This window comes from Grus americana, chromosome 9 (genome assembly GCF_028858705.1).
Source record: "Grus americana isolate bGruAme1 chromosome 9, bGruAme1.mat, whole genome shotgun sequence".
NCBI classification, from domain to species: Eukaryota; Metazoa; Chordata; class Aves; order Gruiformes; family Gruidae; genus Grus; species Grus americana.
Genome location: NC_072860.1, coordinates 9,044,175 through 9,064,713, shown reverse-complemented (window position 1 = coordinate 9,064,713; position 20,539 = coordinate 9,044,175). Strand labels below are relative to the sequence as shown.

At 37.1% G+C, this 20,539-nt stretch overlaps 1 protein-coding gene across 2 annotated transcripts in view; it reads left to right on the top strand.

Annotated features, from left to right (window-relative positions):
* The window catches only part of FARSB (phenylalanyl-tRNA synthetase subunit beta), a 42,041-nt gene that overhangs the window by 4,850 nt on the left and 16,652 nt on the right, over positions 1-20,539 (top strand). For both annotated transcript variants that reach the window (XM_054835844.1, XM_054835845.1), the window contains exons 7-16: positions 774-882; positions 3,214-3,284; positions 4,589-4,650; positions 4,737-4,788; positions 6,335-6,396; positions 6,820-7,027; positions 7,454-7,534; positions 10,406-10,498; positions 12,668-12,785; positions 19,380-19,532. In XM_054835844.1, coding sequence (XP_054691819.1) covers positions 774-882; positions 3,214-3,284; positions 4,589-4,650; positions 4,737-4,788; positions 6,335-6,396; positions 6,820-7,027; positions 7,454-7,534; positions 10,406-10,498; positions 12,668-12,785; positions 19,380-19,532 — 1,009 coding nt within the window. The remainder of the gene's footprint in view (positions 1-773; positions 883-3,213; positions 3,285-4,588; positions 4,651-4,736; positions 4,789-6,334; positions 6,397-6,819; positions 7,028-7,453; positions 7,535-10,405; positions 10,499-12,667; positions 12,786-19,379; positions 19,533-20,539) is intronic.

The window sequence follows — 20,539 nt, the reverse complement described above, 5'->3', positions numbered from 1 at the left end:
CAATCACATATTAGGCAAGCGTATCTATGTAAAAGGCTGAAGTTAAGTCTGGCACTGCTCTTGGCCCAGCATCCTGATGAAACCAGGTAAATGCTAGGAAAAGATTCTATCAGGTCTAATTTTACGATGTTTATGTGGGCCACTTTAAATGTCAGCATTTGAAAATGATACTATTATCACCATCATTACAAGATACAGCCCTGCTGGAGCACACATTTGGTCAGAGATAAAGAAATTCTCAAAGATCTCTGACTAAAGATGAGTAAGAGAGCTAGGGAACAAGAGGTATCAGAGAAACTGAAAGTAAATTATGTTTTTGGTACAGCATATACCTATGTCATTGGAACAGATGTAAATTTTGAATAAAATTTAAGCATAAATTTGTCAATATTCAGCAATTTATAATTAAAAGTATTTTATCACTTCTAAGGAAAGTTCCTGTAAACTAAGGATGCGTGCCCATGGGTTTGGCAATGAAAGGTCTGCTGTGGTGAATAAAGGCATCGTTTGGACAGCATGGCCTATGCATCTTTGAGAGAATCCTTAAAGAAATATTTTTTAATACTTCTGAAGAAGACCAAAATTCTGGTTCTCTCATTTCCAAGTTTTCCTGCTTCTGAGAGCAAACAGCTTTTGCTAGTGAAGTACCTTAGCCCTAAGCCCAATCCTTCCCTCTCTCCAAATTCCCATTAATCTCTCAGCAAAGGATTGTGGCACTATGGAAGTTCACAAGTGAACTAATGGGAAATTTAGGTTGTGCTTTGTTTCTCCAGACCGACAGCCACCTTCGCCACTATTTACACCTGATTGAAAACAAACCACTTTATCCTGTCATTTATGACAGCAACGGTGTTGTTCTGTCCATGCCACCAATCATCAATGGTAAGATTACTTATGACTAGTTTATGCTGTTGCTGCTATTTCATGCACGAGTCAGAGTGTCTGACAGGAACACTGATGTGTAATAAGGACTATTCTGTTTCCTTAAAATTGTTTCACTTGTAATTTCATATAGTCTTCTTTCCTTCTTTCAGTTTAAAGGCAGCCAAATGTTTTGCTCCCTCCCTAGGCTGCTAGTGTTCTTCTTTTCTCATCCTCATCAAGAGGATATAAAAGTCCCACTGCAAACCTCTGCATTTAGCTTCTCATGCCCTTCTGGAACTCAAGAAAGGTTCCTTGTGACAGGAACCTTGGTAAGGAAAACATTTTGTTTGCATACATAAACATTGTTCATCAGACATTAAGCTAAAAGAAGCATGTAAGAAATTATTTTGTAAACTAGTATTTGCAACAGTCTGCTTTGTACTCCACTCTATGCAGTAGGAACTTATCTCCTAGGTCTTACACCCAGTGTATTTATCAGCAGCGTCAACCAGTTCTCGTGGGTCCTTTTACTATCACACAAGTGATTCCAGAAGACTTTAATAGCTTAAAAAGAATAAACTTTTTTGGATTGTTTCTAAACATGGGTTTCCTCTGAATGCAAAAGAAACTATGGGTGATTGTTGAAAACCACATTTACTGAAGCTAATTAATGGCATCGCAAGAATTACTCCTTTAACAAAGATATTTCAGTATACCTATATATTTAGGTCAGGAATCAGTAATACACAGACCAATAAAATCTGCAGTGATAATCCCTTTGGATGTATTTTTCCTAATTGACCTTATCCATATCTTAAACAGCTAACCCAAATCATCTCAAAAAGCAGCTCAAACTCTGTGTCAGGGACTGGTAAGAACAACTGTTCTGAACCAAAGGTGGCATCAACCACTGTGCCTGATCCTTCTTTGTTAGGCTCATTCCAACTTTGGAGTGTTCCATCTATAAGCACTGCATATTGTTTACATTTTATCAATGAAAAAGGTTCAGCTAAATTTAATACCTGTCTCTGTTTTAAAGAACGGTATTTGAGAGAAGCTTCCAGGTTAAAGGTACTTTTTAAACAGATAATGAAAAGTAAACATCTGTATTGAGTTTTTGGATCACCTACAAACACTTAAGTGAAAGGTTATATTTGCTTTGAAGCGAGTCCAGAAATGCTGAATGCATTGCACCTGCAAAGAGGTACAGCACAGCATCAAAGGGAAGGGAATACAAGATCCCTCAGTCTTAAGATCTTCAGCGCACCTAACCTTCAGTCTAGCTGTGACCTAGTTTCTCAGGTAGGAAACTAAACCACAGAAGCTGAATGACTTGCTGAGGGTCAAATGAAGGAAGAATGCCCCAGTGTATATCCAAGTGTGTGCTTCCCTTTGCCTCCTGTGGGGTCCATCCGCATTAGTGAATGGTGCAATGAAAGGTGAGAAGGACAAAAAGGTTGGATTTGGCACGATCCCCTACAGTTCTAGGACTTTGTATATCTATGCTGCATGGTTACCAGCAATGAAATTCAGTCAAGGTATGCCCTGCACACCTATACCTAACAGGGAATACAAGGCAGGTTTCTGTACAGCTGCTCTAGATTGCTTGTGGCTACCCCACTTTTGTAGGGAACCAACTACTGGGGGACTTTGCATCCAATTTGCAAGAGACACTTTAGGTGATGCCCCTAAGTGGATGTTCTATCTTGCTTCTTCCAGATGAGAAACAGTTTTGAGCACATCAGTGATGTGCTTCAGCGCACACCTCATGACTCCCAGTACAGTCGCAAAGCAAGTTCATGCCTAAAAGGAACCCATACTAGGGCCTGAGTCACTAATGTAGACAAACCTATGGTGTATCAGCAGAGAGTGCCAGGAGATCTTGGTTATTCACAGAAGTAGCTATGGATATTCATCAGTCTAAATCACTTTTTTAAAACCATTTAATTAATTCCTGTCCAAGGCTGCTTTCTTACATGCATCATGCGTTACTGAAGCCAGGCAAGAGATGCTCTGGAAGTGCAGAACCGCTTTGCAAACAGCAGATGGCCACTATTCTGCTAGTTTGCTTTTCAAATTGATATGAGATACCTGTAGATTGGCATGTCTTTTAATGTAAAACCTGGTCAGTGAGTCTGGTCTGTCTTTCCTCTTTTTCATTCATAAATTTAAAAATAAAAATTGCTGCTATTCTGGTAAGAATTGTGAATGTTGGTGCAGTAGACAGTGGCTTTTTAAGCTGCAGAAGATGACAATGATCTTTTTGAATTATAAAAGGAGTCAGTATTGGTGTCATTGCAAGAAAAGGAATAATATTTCTTAACATGTTTTTGTCTTCACATGTTTTAGGAGATCATACAAAAATAAACGTAAACACCAGAAATGTGTTTATTGAATGTACAGGCACAGATATTACTAAGGTAAATTAATCTTTCCTGCTTTTGATATGCTGTATTATCATTGTTTTCCTTTTGGGTGATAAGGCTGCAATACAAGGACCTAGAATATCCAGACATTTACTTTATGGAGCCAGCCTCCCATTTCAAAAGGGCAGGATAAGTTGAGGACTATGTGGAATTCCCTCAACAGTTTTAGGCTTGCTCTATAGATAGTATTGTATTTTCATTGGATTTTGTTTTTACTGCATCTTTACATTGACACCAAGTGTTCAGTTTATACAAGAAAGTAATTTAAGTAAAGTAGGGGCTCTTTTTGTTGTTGAGCACTTTTTCTAAATCTGAAAGGCTTCGAAAAGAGTAAAATTCACTAAGACTGCCTATTTTGCCAGAATACTCTTTGTAAACAATAATTTTGTCTCCTACATAATATTTGGGCTGAGGGAAGGAAGACGACACTTCTTCTTCTTAGTTATCTTTTTCAAGCAGGGATGCTGTGCAAACAATTGTCAAATCGAAGTCTTTCCATATGCAAATTCTATAACTCAAAGCTGAAGCATGAAAGCCTAGCAGTTATAATTGCCTGTTCTTGAATATAGGTTGTGCTTTCATTGATAGTTTCCATAAAGTGTGTATCTTGACATTCAAGAGCAAAAACACTTTTAACTTACCTCACTACACAATGATATGTTAGCACAAATAAAGTTGCACATTGGGGAGTGGCTTCTAAAAAACTAGTAAATAACTGCGTCTTGCTACTGCTTGCCTTGGTAATAAAAATAAAAATAGTGCTGTTCTGTTTACATGAAGGAAATTATACTGTGAGGCATCAAAAACCAACCCTTGTAGATTAGAGGTTGATCTGAATCTCATGATTATATTGTTATACTAGTGTCTTACAATATTAACTGTAAAGCAAAAGATATTGCAGATGAGGTTATTTGATAATATATTACTAAACAATGCACAGTCCTTCAGCCTCTACATTCTCACTTGAATTTCAGTGAAATGACTAATTAGACTAAAGGTTGGGAAGACCCAGTTCTGACTGGTAATAAAAACCCTGTGTGTCTTCAGAACAGAGTTTAACACAGATATACAAATGCATTAGAACCTTGAATACCAAAGATTTCAAGTTTTTGCATAAACATCTTTGCATCATAAGACAAACGTTCAATCTAGTATTCTAGACTGCTGGGATTTTGGTTGTTAAGTTACTGAATAAAATACAACGAAGATTCCCCCCCCCCCTTTTTTTAAAGATATTTTGTCTGCTTAAACACAAGTAGATGACAGATTTCAATGTAATTATTATCTTTATTTTGTAGGCAAAAATTGTTCTTGATATTATAGTCACGATGTTTAGTGAATATTGTGAGAAGCCGTTCAGGTGAGTATAAATCTCCAGTCAGAAACACATTACATTTGGACCATGTGTTAAAACCATTTTTACTTCTATTTTTCTGTCTCTCTCAGTGTCGAAGCAGTAGAAGTAGTTTATCCTAATGGGAAGACCCACATCTATCCGGTAAGCATAGTGATATGATATCTCAGTATCCTTGGGGAAAGGATTTTGTTTACACAAAGTCTGGTAAGAGTGACATTGTTTTCTTTTTCTGCAGAGGCAGTATATCCTGGTTCTGAGGTACAGGGTAAAAGCTTAGCTTAGCACACTGTATATTAGTGAGTCAGGGCCTTCTCTAGCCCCACGAGAAAATAACACCAGCTTCCCCTTACCTAGTAAACTCATTCTGAAGCTCCACTAATTTATGCTAAGATTCAAAAATACAGCCTCACTGTCATAGCCTGATGCTCCAAACAGAAGGGTAGGGTTTAAAGTTACAAGTGGTAACTGCTATTGTGGTTTAGAGTTCATGTGATACGAACTTTTTCAGGAACAAGTAAAGATTGCAATCAAAGGCCATAATCTGTGTCTAAAGCCTTTAAAACCTATGTGTTTCAAATCAGGAAAAGTGAACGCAGGAAGGGGTCCTTCAGGCTTAAACCAGTGGACAACTGAAATCAGCCTCAGCATAACTTATCAGATCTGGAAGCTTTAATGCCCTTCAGTTAAAATAACCTTGTAACACTGGATTTTTCAGTCTTTCACTTTATAGGCTCCAACTATATAGAGGTCTCTAAGTCAGGATGTTGACTTCAAGTGCAGGTTTGCCTGCATTCAAAGTCCCCAACAGACCTCTATGCAGTACGGGAGTCTTACGTTTTTGCTCTCTTAATAAGTATAAAGAAAGCAATTCCTCCTGTTTCCTGAAGACAAATGGAGGTCTGGTTGAGTTATAAAATTAGATGTATCAAGTACAAACTGTTTAAACGGAAAGAAACTTATTTTTACTGAGTTTTTCTAGTGGTATTTTATCTTTTAGCAATGTCAGCTTTAATCAACAGAGGAAAGACCTAGAATCCTGAAGAGATATCGAACAAAACAGAAATCTGTGCAGTAACCAAAGTAGCTTCCCTAAATAAAATAGAGCAAAAAATCCCCAAAGTTTTAGATGCAAAGGTTTTTAAGGATTTGTATATCTATAAGTTTAGAAACACCTAAGCAAATACAAACGAAATAACTGTCCTAAGTATGTTGCAAACTTTCTAAGTAAAATACCAGTAGATATTTCTGTGCCAATACGGAAATAGAAAGTTTTCTTTCCTTTTCCTCCTAAAAAATCATTTGATCTGTACTAGACCACGAGATCTCATGCATGACTATTCACTGCTTTAGGGCTTTGACTTAGGATGAACTGGTGACTAGAAACTTTCAGCAGCTCTGTTACTTGCATATACCAGAAATTAGCGGAAGTTTCACTAATAGGGATTTCATGCTGCATTCAATCTTCTAGCTTAACTGAGAACAGCTTTTGCAGCACATACTGTAATATGTTTTCAAGAATCCTATTACCTTAAAATACTAAGTTTAGCCTAATATTCCCCATTTGTCTTCCGTGGATGTCATTTTAGTTCGATAATTAGAAGAAGCTTACTAAGATATCAAAATTGAATCCTCTGAGGTAGAAATGGCAGGCACTGCATATGCTGAAAAGCTTTGTCTTTCTTTTTAGGAACTGGCTTACCGAAAAGAGAAGGTGAAGCCTGAACTCATTAACAAGAAAATAGGAATCAGGTGTGTTATTGCAAATGAAAATATAGTTTTTGTTAATCATGAAAAAGGCACTAGAAAACATTAATTATTGCATTGTTTTAAAAATGTGTACACTATGTGGTTGTTTGGGGGGTTTTTAATTTATCAAAAAATTGTGGCGTTTTCTTGGGTAATTAAATCAACCCTGTACGACTTCTTGCACTGTTTTCACAGAAAGTGAATGATTCATTACGGCCTCACACAACTGTTATGAAGTAAAGACAAATGACTGTCTCAAGAGTCAGAATGTGAGCTGGTGCTGATGGAATGCTAAGACTATGTACAGTCCATACAGCACTTGGAGATTTTTCAGGATATAAGGCAACGCAGCAGAAACATTGATTACTTTAAAAAGCCAGTCGATACAGTGCAAGATCCATAAATTACTCTCTTGTTTTGTTTCAGTGAAACTCCATCAAGCCTTGCAAAGCTGCTGACTAGGATGTGTTTGAAGTCACACGTCATAGGGAATGGGAACAATATAGAGATTGAAATCCCTCCTACCAGGGCGGACATTATCCATGCATGTGATATTGTAGAAGATGCAGCAATAGCTTATGGTTATAACAACATTCAGATGACTATTCCGAAAACGTACACCATAGCTAATCAAGTAAGATTGCCCCTTCAAATAAACGCTCTGTTGTCAGTAAATGACTAGTGCATGCCAGAAGGGCTTTGGGGAAAACAGAACCTAGAAATTAAATATTTTGACATGCTTTGCCTTGAGAAGTATTTACCATGGATAGGATACAAAACAGATGCCCCACTGATTTGAATAAGTCCAAGACCAGTGGTTGCTGGTACTTGAAAAAAGACAGGGTTTAAGTAGGGAGCCCATATTAAATCTCTAATTGGGAGATTCATTTCCTCAGGCAAGCCTAAAGGCAGCTGGCTGACGCTTTCAAAAATTTTAAGCACACAAGCATAGTACCTCCCTAGTGAATTCACCATAACGTGACAGGCAGAATCACCTCGGGGAAAGAATAGGAAAATGTTTTTAGATGGAAGTTGAAAACTGGTTTTTGTTTCATTTTAGCTCCCCCTCAATAAGCTCACAGAACTTCTGAGGCTGGACTTGGCAGCTGCTGGATTCACTGAAGCGCTCACTTTTGCCCTGGTATATTATATTGATTTCATATTTTTCTTAGTTGAGTGTTGGAATAGCAATGCAGCCAAAACTGCAGAGGATGGTCTGAGTTGTTGTATAAATGTACCAGTATTATCCATTACTGTTCTGGCAGGTGATTGTTTGCTAGTGCTTTGGAATTATAGTATAATATTTTGTGAGTTTGTACGTCAGAAATTGAATGAGTCACTGTTAATGTGGCATGTAGTTCTAAGTATAGAGGCAAAAGTAGCTGCTCAAGTACTGTTTTTAGTTTAACTCCATAGGATGAAAGCGTAAGACAGCAAGTCTCTCTTGAGACTTTGATCACCAGATGTGAAATTCATCATAGCTTGATAATCTGGAAAACAAACATAAAAATATCCTACTTTCTGGTGGATATTACTACAGTTTAGAGATTACCCTGTTTGTCTCTTTTTAGTATTGTCACTTGCCCATGATTCCTTTCATTAGGTTCCGAGCTGATACGCAGTTACTCAGTCAGCAAAGAGTTTATTTTAAGAATACCTGTAAAAAAGTTCTAATGCACACTAAGGGCACACAAATTCCTCTGTAAATTTCACCACAGGTGGGGTTTTTTGCATGGAAGAACAAATAAAAGTATAGTAATTGTTATCACTGGTTGCAGCCATTATTCATATTACTTGTTGCAGCCATGCCAGTAGTCTTTTACCAAGAATTAGGACTCTGCAGCAGCATGTGCAACTCCAGTACTAACAGCTGGCATAATTTCTAATACTGAAATTTTGCAGCAGGATTGTTATGTTGAAATAAAGTGTTCAGTAGGAAACACAATCTTTGTCACGGCCACTTGTTCATACCCCTTTGCCATGGTTGTGAAACAGATCAGAGAACCTGATCTACTATTAAAAAAAAAAAGTTAAGTACACCCCCCTGCCCTCCAAGTGTATATGGTAACTGTCCATATGTGGAGATTGGCACAGTCAGCTATTGAAAACACGCTATAGATTTTAGAAAATCCTTTCTGTTGCAAGATCTGCTCAAAGCCTTTGCTTTAAAGTGCAATTTGTGGACATTTTAGCATATGGGGAGCTACCATCACATATTCTGTTAAAATCTCTAATATTTCTCAACCTTTTCCTGAACTTAAAACTTACTAGATAGCTCTGAAGTACACAACTTTTTAAGAGATAGTTGTCTGATATTGTTTTTTCATAACTTACTCAAAGATTTTATGATACAGTGATGCAGGCTCTTTAAACACTTCCATGCATTTGAAAAGTTCAGGTACTGCAACCAAAGTTGGTAATCCAAATGGATTGAATAAAATTAACACCTTTGGATTTCATGGAACTTTAAAAGCAAAATTTAGACTAATTCTAAAGTCTGAAAAATATATTCCAGTTTTAATATTTTATTAGTAACTCATTTAAGTAACCAGGACAGTAAGTAGTATTACTTCCTGCAGTGCTAGTATTTGATAGATATTCAGACTACCTGTGGTAGTACCATGTTGGGGAAATAATATGTATAACATGGTCAAGCTTTTATAGATTTTCCTTATTCATTAATAAACCAATTTTTTCAGCACTGAATAGGTAATATGCTTAAAAACTTTGAATATATTACATCACTACAACTGAGGACCTTTACAAACTGCAACAGCACAATTTTGTAAGAGCACGCAGTATATCATATTATCACATTACATATTTGTATTTCTGCTGTGTCACCAACACTTTATTAAAACGCCAATGTGAAGCCTATGACTTTGACAAGTACCATTTACGCTGCAACATTCTGTAGCCTGGTGTTATATGACAAACACTGCTTATGTATTTGTGCATACAATCTGTTTCTTGGTTTGAGCCCCAAATTATACTTGTACACAATGACATGGCTTTCTGTGAGGAGCTCCAGTTTAGCCAAAATGCATTTAGTTAAATCACAGTAACGTACTGTAGTTTGGATACACATCTGAAAACTGTTTAACAGTTTTCTTCTCCTAAGGTCAGCATTCATTTTAGATTTTTTTTTTTTTATTCAACTGCTTTTTCAGATGGTATCATCTGCTCATTTTCCTCACATTCGGTCTATCAGCACTTTTCAGAGTACTGCCAGTGCAACGGGAACACTTCTGGGAGACTGCAGTAAACTGGCAAATCCGCAATTACATGCCTAGTCTGCTATTGGTTTCTTTAATGCATTAATAAAGCTATAAATTCTGGAAATCTGTAGCGTGGATCTTATCAGTAGCATCTGTTGCTGTGTGTGCACAGACATTGTCTGAGCCTGGTAATGTGCATCACACTTGACCAGCTTAAAAATACACCTTGAGAATAAAGGCTTTAAAAATACTCCAACTCAAAAAAAAAAAAAAAAGAAAACAACAGCAATGAACTATGAGAATCCTATGCAGCTATGAAAATTGAAGGCTTGGCCATACAACCTGTTTTTCATAGACAATACTTTACTTTCTGTAAGTAGCCCCCAAGGGGTTGTTTTCTTTGTGAGAAAGCTCAGGTACCAGCCCCTTTTCAAGTGCTATTTTCAAAATAAAATACTTTACCCACTGCAAGTCAGCGGGCAGAATCTGACCCTCTGTTTTTAAAACAAATGACAGCAATCTGTGACAGAAGCCTAAATAAACACTTCCCCTTTTTTTTAACTAGCTTTATTTTGGTTAGTAATTAACATTTGTAGATAAACCAGTTTGCCTTATTCTTAAGACTGGGGCCTAATTTTTATTATGAGTGGGTGTTGCACATGAGAGCATATATTATGGGGCCTCAGAGCAAGTGCTACAATTGAATTGTTCATTCTTGATATCAAATTTCATCATTGGTTTACTGTCTATTTTAACTACTTGACCTTGGTTGTTTTTTTGTCTCTTCCTCTCAGTGTTCTCAAGAAGACATTGCAGATAAACTTGGCATGGATATCTCTGCAACAAAAGCAGTGCGCATAGCAAACCCCAAAACTGCAGAATTTCAGGTGAGAGAATTCAGGTCAAATTTTGAGCGCAACATTGTCACAGATTGTATATTTAGAGGAGAGAAAGGAACCAACAGGAAATAAAAGTTATAAACTACAGAGCTACTTTTCCTGCATTAACAAGGATGTGCATATTTATGTGCTAAGCTTTCTAGCAGTCATCTTCTGTTACTCCTTCACTGAGAAATACCTTATTTGGTGTGAAATACTATTAGCTTTTCATAAAGTAAAATACCATGCTCTGTATGACAGCATGTGGCAAAATTGAGATGTCTTATTACAGAAAATCCTAGATGACTGATCAACTCCCACATTTAGAAAAGCCATTAAAGCCATTCAGTATGAATGGAACTACTAGACCCAGTAATCTCTAAAATTCCTGAGCTCTGGATAGGAAATGTTTTTTTAAAAATTATTAACCATTATTACTCTTTTTTTTAATTCTGTATTGCTCTTTATTTTAATACCCATTTCTAGATCATTTGATCTTTGTTAGAGCAGAGTGAGAACTCAAGTACAGTATTCTCAACAATTCTGAAAATACCTAAAAGTGTACCTATAGTTTTTGTATGTCTTTTAGAGAGTGTTTTGGGTTGGTTTGTTTTTTTTTTTTTTTAAAGATGCTTTCTTTAGTTTAGAGGGAAAGTTAAATTTAAGGCTTTTTTTATTTCCGACCTAAGAAATACAAAGGTAAACACTCCTTAGAAAAGTTTAGAAAAGTTTCAGCAGTCTGTGGGTATTGATGGTTTGTGATTTGTGGGTTGTTTTTTTTCCCCCTCAAGATCATCTTCAGTAAATCTGATTTCTCCTGAGTGTCTAAAATACCTTTCTAGATTTTATCTCTAATACTTCTAGATTTTATCTCTAATACTAAAAACAATCTGCTGCTGCTCTGAGATTCAGGAACAGAATTTTTGGGTATCTGCATGTATTTTCTATTCTATTTGGTACCACAAATAAGCAGTCGGGCAACACACTGTTGTAACCTGTTTAGACTATTATCACCTGGTCATATATATCATTTTGCATGGTGATTACAACTGAGCAATATAGAATGTACCACAAACAAACAATACTGAGTGTGAACAAAAAGAGAAGTGGCAGTCCCTCTAGCCAGGTACAATTTCAGATTCCTGTTCTTCAAAGACTGCGGCCTTTGCAGTAGCAATGCTGCTAAGCAGTTATATTATTGGCAAAAATAGCCTCGATCTTTTAAAGTCTGTAGGCCTCCCCCAAAATTGGAAGGGGTTACTCTTTGTGATGCACTATAAACTTTCCACTTTAGATACTAACTGTGAATGGATTCTCAGGATGGCTTTTCCCCATCCCCTATCCTCTGCTGGCAAGACAAGAGCAGGATGGTGCCAGGGACCCTCTTCTAGCTGAGTATGCAGCTGGATCTCTTCATTGGTTAGGAAAAATAGGATAAATAGACAGAAATGCTGCATGACCAATGGTAAGAAGTAACTGGCTGAGCACGTGATAAGTTTTTACCTGCAGTCAAGCAGCAGTCACTCCCATCCCTTTGCCATTGGATTTACTGAATCAGACTCTTCCAGTTTGAAAAACAAAACAAGAAGTGCACTGCGAAGGAAGTATCTGAATGGAGAACACAGGAAATAGGTGTGAATGTATCTGTAAGAACAGTAATATGATTGCCTCCTGCTTTGCTTACATTTTCTATGTATTTCAGGTTGTCCACAACTGAAATCTGAATATATCCATTTCTGTTACTTAGGTTCTGCCTGTATCATTGATTGATATAAGGAGCTATCAAGATAATATTTCAGATAGCACTTAATATTTTCAAAGTAACACTTAGTATTTACCTTTTGCATAAGTGAAATTAAATGTATGGGATTTTTTTTCAATTCTTTATATATTATTTTTCTACCCTGTGCTGCAGCTCAAGCATCTGTGAAATGATACCTATTCTTAAGCTCACATATATGCTCTTTCAGAAAATGCAGTATAAAGAACATGCAGAGAATGTACATTTTCAATTTTAATTATTCTAAAGCAAAGAGTCTTAAACATAAGAGATAAGTGCAGTATTTGCACCTCACTACTTCTGCTCATTTCTAACGAGTTTAAAACAAAAATTTAAGAAAACTAACATTAGCTGTTTTGGAAGGTATTTCACTTGCAGCATCCACGTTTGTCCTGCAGGTGGCACGTACAACCCTCCTTCCTGGGCTACTGAAAACTATTGCTGCTAACCGAAAGATGCCCTTGCCTCTCAAACTCTTTGAGATTTCTGACATCGTAGTAAAAGATCCTAATACAGGTAAGAGAAGTTTCCTCAAAATCTTTGACAATGGAAATATGTTTACATACCAAATGGTAAAAGTAAATCTCTATTTCTTTAAAAATTTAGTAGTCGTTACGTACTATGTTGGGGTTTTTTATTTATGTGCACAGCACAAGAGAGTGGCATAACAAGCTAGATTTTAGAGTGGCTAGAGATATGGTTGCATTTTAAATGCTCTCTCAAAAGTGCTGGTAAGTACATTACAAATATTTTTAGCTATCTAAATATCCCTTAAAATCTGTCAAGAATGCTGCAAGGATAAATGCAAGAATTTTGCACCAAAAAAAGAACCTGCTCTAAATTGCTTGTGTTGATACACCCATTTTGAATTGCTCTTAATCTAGTGCTCCTTTGTATTCTTATCAGGGATGTAACTCATGAGAAAAACTACCTGCTGGTAGTGTTTTCAAGTGGCACAAACCTCAGAAAGTAGTAAATATCAAAGGCATGCTGCTATTACAGTACTAGAGCCTGCTAAAACTGCTGCAGTCTCAAAGATGTGCAGTGCTGTGCCTACTGAAAAGCAGTATGTCCCAAGCCTCGGAACAGCAGGTTGTATTTACAGACAGATTCTATTCTGGAGAGCTGTAATTCAGAGGAAAATTTTGGAGTCGGTGTATCTCAACATGAATCCCTTTTCCGTCTTTCCATCATCTTTAAATAGGATTGCTTGTATTTGTTCTCCAAAATTATCTTCTGGAAAACTGACAACCAATATGAAGAATTAAATTGGTAGCAGAGATACAGGGTAAAGAATGGAGCAAGTTTGTGTATAAAAATGTATAAATAAATAAAGAGCTCGACAGTATAAAATTTCCCCTCATCTATAAAAAGATTTTCCTTATCTTTCCACTTCATCCAACTATGCTAAGAAAGCATGGCTGCCTTTGAATTGTTCTGTAACCTTGGCTGTTTCTCGTAAAACAATTAAAGTAGTTAGTTCATGTTGCAAAAGCTTCAATGAGATCCTTCCTGTGTTTTGGGGCCTCTCTGCACTGATTCCACTGTATGGCATCAAAATTTCAAATTGTCTTTTTTATCTGGAAAAATGTATCAAGGTAAAATGAACTGTAAAAATGGATTTTTAAATGTTAAAAATTTGTCTAAAATTTACTGATTCATTTCTTTCTATATGGTATGCTAGGGGAAGAGGAATGCACAAGCTACGAGTTTTGGGAGGAAGTACACGTACGCTGAGTTACAGCTCTGAATTAAGTTTTGCCTCTCAGTGAAAGAGGCTGACATTACTTTAAATTCAGCAGCACAAATGGTTCTGTCATTTCATTATCTGGTTTCAGATTTTAGTGGTTGTGTTTAAGATATCTGGGATCTGCAAAACAAAGGTTTATATAAGGCATAAACAAAATGGCAAGTAAATTGCTTTGGTGATGAATTTAATTTGTAGATTACTTTTTTTTAAAGAAAAAAAAGCCTTGCCAAGCAAAATAAGCAGTTTTAGCAAACCATGTAGACTTTTTTTTATTAAATACAGACTGTTTGGTGGTGCAGCTCATTTCTTGTCGGGCGTGCAGTTAGCTAGAATGCAAAAAACATGGTACAGATGGCAGAATAGCATCAGCATTCTTTAGAACCAAGAGTGGGGCTATTTATCTTGGACTAAGGAGTGCGTTTATTCTGGCTTTATAAAATTTGCAAGTTAAATTGTTACTTTTATTTTGTGTGTGTTAATTGTAGCTCTTGAAAGCTTTCATTTATGTGGATGGCTGCTTCGGTTTTATAAAGGCTGGTTTTGTAGAGTGCTTAATTTTGATGGGAATCATTGCAACAGATGGAAGATAAAGACTTCTGAGGCAGCAGCTTTGTGCCCTATGCTCTTGGGCAGCCCTGTCATGGGCTAAGCACTTGCAGACTGTGAACAGTATCTGAAATTGTTTTTAATATTGTGCTTAGAATAACTACTCTTTCCCAAATTTACTTCCAAAATTAAACTTGCCTAATAAACAGTTCGAAAGGGGAAGGCAGAAAGAAATATCTAGTAACTCTGCAAACACTGAAAAATGTGGGGCTGTCTTCTCACATATGGAATGAGATTTCCTGCAGAAGGCTTATGTCATCAGACTGACTAATTTAATTTTATTATTTCATGATTTTGGCATGCAGAATTTCCAATTAATAATTTAAAAAGTATGGGTCGAAAGAGTACTGACATTAACTGTATTTGAAATGGCATCTTGTCATTCATGTGTGAATGAACCTAGCTCTTTCAAACACACTGGTTTTCAATAAAATACCTTCTTACACAAAATTCATGCTTACTAAGATGAACTGAACATATTTCTCCTCGGACATATCTGTCAGAAAGGTTTGATGTACTAAATTAGCAAAATGTATGCCAGATTTAATATAACTAAATGGAACCAAATCTGAGCAGATACGTTCCTTCTCAAGGCAGGAGGAAACGTGCTGATTTTGGCTATGTTACACAGCATTGGCGTGGTTAGCTTGTAACACCAGATAGTCACTTCTGGTGGGATAGTTATACTAGTTCAGCATATAAATCATCGCTTTAAACCACCAGTCCTAACAGAGACTACCCTTTCTCTTCCTTACCACAACCAAAGAAATTAATCCATTAGGAAATCACCTCTGACCAGTGATCTTGTAGAATCTGGCAAGCTTATGGTAGCACACATTTAGCACAATTTACGTCATTTGTGAGTACAGCTAGTGCCATGTTTTGAAGCATTTTTCCAAACTGTCTGGAAATGTTAGTTATATGCAGAATATAGTTTGGGATTTTTGTGAGGCTGAGAGACAAGTTTAAATGAACAGGTGCCCCCTTTCAGATCACCAAGTCATTTTCTGAAGCATCTCTAATTTGGAAGGGGGCAGCATACAACACTGCTTTATCTTACTCTGCACTCTTTTGGCTCACATATTCCTAACCAGCTGCCCATCCTTTGGGTTGTTTTTCACCAGCATCCCCAGGAAGTGCTTTGAAGTCTCAGAAATATATACAGTATATATAATTTAGGTTGACATACTTGGCAGGCAGACTCATTTAAAAAATAGAAATGTTTCATGGCATGACACGAGATCTCTTAAGTGAGTTATAAAGAACAGAAGCATTTCTAACATCCGCCAGCTTTTGCCTCAGTTCCTAATACTTTCTTTTTTTCTTTGTATTGCCTGTAGTGAATGAACTTCTGTTGTAATATAACTCTGTAAAGGAGTAAGTTCTATAACGCAGCTTTTTTTGAATGCTTGAAAATGCATACTTTCCTTTACTAAGGATTTCTACAGTTGAAAACATGAGGTATAAAAATTGTGTATGTTTATTTCTGATACTTTAGTTAAGAATAGTGGTCTGAAGACATCATTGACTATCTGAATAATAATGAAATTAAAATTCAGAGAATTGTCACAAGTTCTGCTAGCATAATGACTCACAGAAAAAAGGAAATCATTGTACTGAATGTCTGGCCCAAAGAACCTGCTGTCTTAAGGAAGGGAAAAACATTTTCTTTTCTGTTGCTCAGTACAACATGAATATAAATTATCCTCCATTCATGACTGTATTACTGATTGGTATCTTAGTAGAGCTAGGAAACAGAGATACATATGATGGGACTGGACAGCCAGTGTGCTCAGACCAGAAATCAGATGTTGCATCTATTGATATTTTCTCTGCAGCCTTTACTTTTCTGTGTTGCCATTTTAACTTCAGGATTGGATTCTCCAGCATTAACACTGCAAAGTATTATGTCAGGAAGAAGATCCTGATTGACAAAATGCAGACTTACTGCCAAAGTAAGTTCATCTTTCAGTGACTGTTGAGAGAACTTGCAGCTGTATAGCCAAGTTGCTGCCCTAGAAGTTTTGAATCACTTTTGGCTCAAAAAGTCTGTGCTTTCATCTTTTGTGTAGGGTCTTGCTCCTGTATTTTGCAGTCCTTTTTAATCCGTATATTTCTAGCCACTTGGTAAATGTTTTCCTGTTTAGTTTTTGACAGATTTTTTGTTAGTAAATGGTTAGTTGGAGCAAATAAACAAGACATAAATTTAAATTTTAAAAATATCTTGGGTTTTGTGGTAGATATTAACAGCTCAGGGAACACTCAAAGGAGTGCTAATGTTTCTGCTTAATTTAAGCTCACTGTGCATCAAGCACAAAGATCGGCTATGGTGGGTCAGACCAAAGGGTCGTTTATCCCAATAACCTGTCTGTAACACTAGCTAACAGTGGTTGTCAAGGGAAAAAGCATGAGAGCAGGTACACGTATATAACACTTCCAGAGTGCTCCCCTCTTCTCTGGCCACGAGTAGCTCAGGGACTTCCCAACTCAAATGTGGTTCTTTGTCTGCAGTAAGAAGTAACAGATTTGTTTCCTATGAACTTCCTCTGCCTCCTCAGAGCCATGTAAGCTTCTAGCATCCACAAAATCCTGTGGGGAAGAAGTTTCACTACTTAACTCTATACTACCTGAAGAACCCACTCCTTTTCTTGTTTTGAGCTTGGCTCCTATTGATTTTATGTCCCCTATTTCTTGTAGTGGATGCAGCAGCAAACAATTGATGCCCGAAGAACTGTGTCTTGAGGTCTGACATTTACATCCAGAACTACATGGAAATACAATTCAGACCGTAGGTGCAGCTATAACTCCCATGAAGTCACTAACTGTATAGGGATCTTTAACCACACTCTTTCTATGAGCAGTGTGCAGGGCAGCGCCTTTTTTTTTTTTTTCTCTGGGAACACTAAGTCTAGTTGAGCTGCTTTATGACCAGAGGTCCTGACATGCTCAGTGTGAACATGAGTTGATTGTGTAAAGAATATAATTCACCCTGGCATATACCAGATTTCATGTGCCTTTCTTTTGGGTAATCCCTGGAAAAAAATGCAAAAGCCCTATGCATCCAACTTCATGTCACATAGTGCTGCCCTATCTTAACTTGCAGGCCAGACTGCAGACTCTTTACTCACTCATTCAGTTCTTATTCCCTCTTTCCCCTCAAAGATTACAAGTATTTATGGATCAGAAGGATTTTTTTTTTTTTTTAAGAGAATGCAATTACTATCAGTAAATACATTTCCTCCTTATATCTAATCACCATTAAGTGGAGAAGAAAGATGAGAATGTCCGTCTAGGCATGAGCAACTAGGAGATGCCAGAGGACTCTCTAGAAAGGGAAGAAATCTATGCATGAAAATCTGGCTGTAACTTGCTGCACTATATGGCACTATTACAAAGCAGTGCAGTACAGAAGGAGATCAGCTGCTGATTCGCAGTCCATGCTGTATGCACATAAGCTGTCCATTTGACTAGCTCTAGTCTGATTACATGTGCTGAATGCCCTTGAGTGGTTGAAGCTATTCAGATGCTCTTCTGGAACATCTGTCCTGACTGAATTGAAGCTGAAAGGACTCTGGTTTATATGCCCCAGGGTTGCTTTACAATGTGAACAGTAAGCAGGGATATCAGGAGATTTCCTTCAGAAGTGCAGGTCTGGTCCAAACTGCAATGCAACGTATATAGTCCAGATGCTTTCAAAGCATATGAATGTCCAGAAGAGGAGGACAGTCACATACAGAGTCCTTCCCTGGTTTCAGCAAACTTCGCCCTTGTATACGCCAACCTCACTGAACACACACTTGGACTTTAACTTTGAAGAAGGTAAAGAACTGAAGGCCATTAACAAGTTTACTACATTAATCAGTATTTTGAATTTCACTGCTACTATTGGCAACTGTAACAATACACTTGTTACTCTGTTCCTAGATTGTTCCTCTCAAAAAGTGACAATGTTGAAACCCACAATGAATAGAGCTTCAAAGTAGGGCACAGTAATCCTAGAGAGTGTATATTGCTATGGCGTAGCCTAAAGGTACAAGTACAACAACATACCACTACATACTCATTTTGAAAGTTTAAAAAAGAAAAAATTACTTTGATGAAATCAGTAAGGTAAGAAAACTTGCAGGAGGGAGAAGGCAGGGTTTTGACTTAAGGAACTGTCCAAAGTGGGAGACACTCATGTCAGTCTTGAGTTAGTGAAATGTAGCACATTTTTCATAGTTACTTGGGTTTCGGGATATCTAAAATGATCATGGAAAACATCAGTTGTAATTTGGAAACCTGTGTGAATTTAGATCTTTTCATGGGTCACCGTGCTAATGTTACTACTCATTTCAAGTTGTGGGCTAGTTCTTTTGTACTGGTAGTTATTCTGCAGCTGAGTTCTATAAATATTTAGCTTTCCCACCAGCACCACAAGTTTCTCGATGCTTACTGAGTATTTGCATTTTGGCTAGTCTGGTTTTAATTTCTTTCACGTTGAACTATATGCTTGGTACCTGTCACTGCGTAGAAGTTACTTGTATTTAACAACCCTATTTCTGGCTCAAGGCATGGGATACTTTAAATCTTTCTTTACAGCTCTATCCTATTATTTCCTCAGATTGTATGACACATATCAGAGAAACGACATACACATTTCTCCTTTCAGCCACAAGTGCCTCACAGTACAGCAGAAGAAAACTGATGCAAAAGGCAATGTTGAAAGTGTGATAAAATTTTCCAGATAACATAATTGTTTCCTTCTTTTTCAGATGTAGGTGCAAAAAATTACAGGCACTTCTGTGCCGTTTATTACAACAAGAGCCCAGGGTTTGAGATTATCCATGGTTTGCTGGACAGGGTCATGCAGCTTCTGGAAGTACCACCAAATGAACAGAATGGATACGCTATCAAGGCAACTGAAGGTAAGGAAGACAGAGTGACAGTGTACAGTAGAAGTTGTTCTGGAACTTAAACGTTTCCCTACAATCTGAGGTGAATTTTTGGTTCCCAGCAGCAGGCACTAAGAATTAATATTATTATACCACAGTATGATAGTATAAATAAGTAAAAAGGCATTAATTGCATGCACTGATTGTAAAATGGGATTACTGTCTTCCTGTGAGCTGTTCCAAGTAGCCTTATATAAATTGTGAGTTGACAGCTTTTTAAGGAGACTTAGAGCATATGCCATGAACTTCACAGACTCTTTACAAAGATTTAATCCACTGATTGCAAGGGTAGGTAGGAATTCACTGAATTGATGACTATGCTAGGTACCCACTGCATTCTCTTTAGCTTCTTACACCTGATCTTTTAGTTTATAGCTTTATAGCTTTTATTCATATGTAACTTTTATTTACATATTCATATGAAGATATATGCCTTCTATATCTTTTATTCAAAGACTTGCTATCTTTGAGATTGAGCCTGCTGCTTAGACAAGTAGTTGTATAACAGCCCTCTTCCTTCTCCATACAGGGTGAGCTGCACATGAATTAAAAATAACATCCTTAAGTGCAAAATCTCCTCTGTGTATGTGCATACGCATGTAAGAGGGAAAGAAAGCAGGTTGACCTCATTACTTTATTGAGAGAGCATAGGTTGATGGAAGAGAACAAGCATCAGCAACTAATCTATTCTATTACCTAAAATAACAGTGTAGTAAATACAGTATATCAAAGCAAGACTGCAGGGATAGCAGCTATGATTCTACTTAGAGGTCATGCATTGGTGTTCAGAGATATTAGACACCGGCTCAAATTGAGTCAACTTGAAGAAGTGCCTCCATTCTGCACATACTGGAACAAGTGGCACTGTCCCTGTCAGCCTGACCGAGCTTGCCTGCTCATAGAACTTAAATGAAAAATTGTTAGGTGTCTCCCTGTTTTGCAGTGCACTGCCAAGATGCCGAATGTAATACTTCAACTAA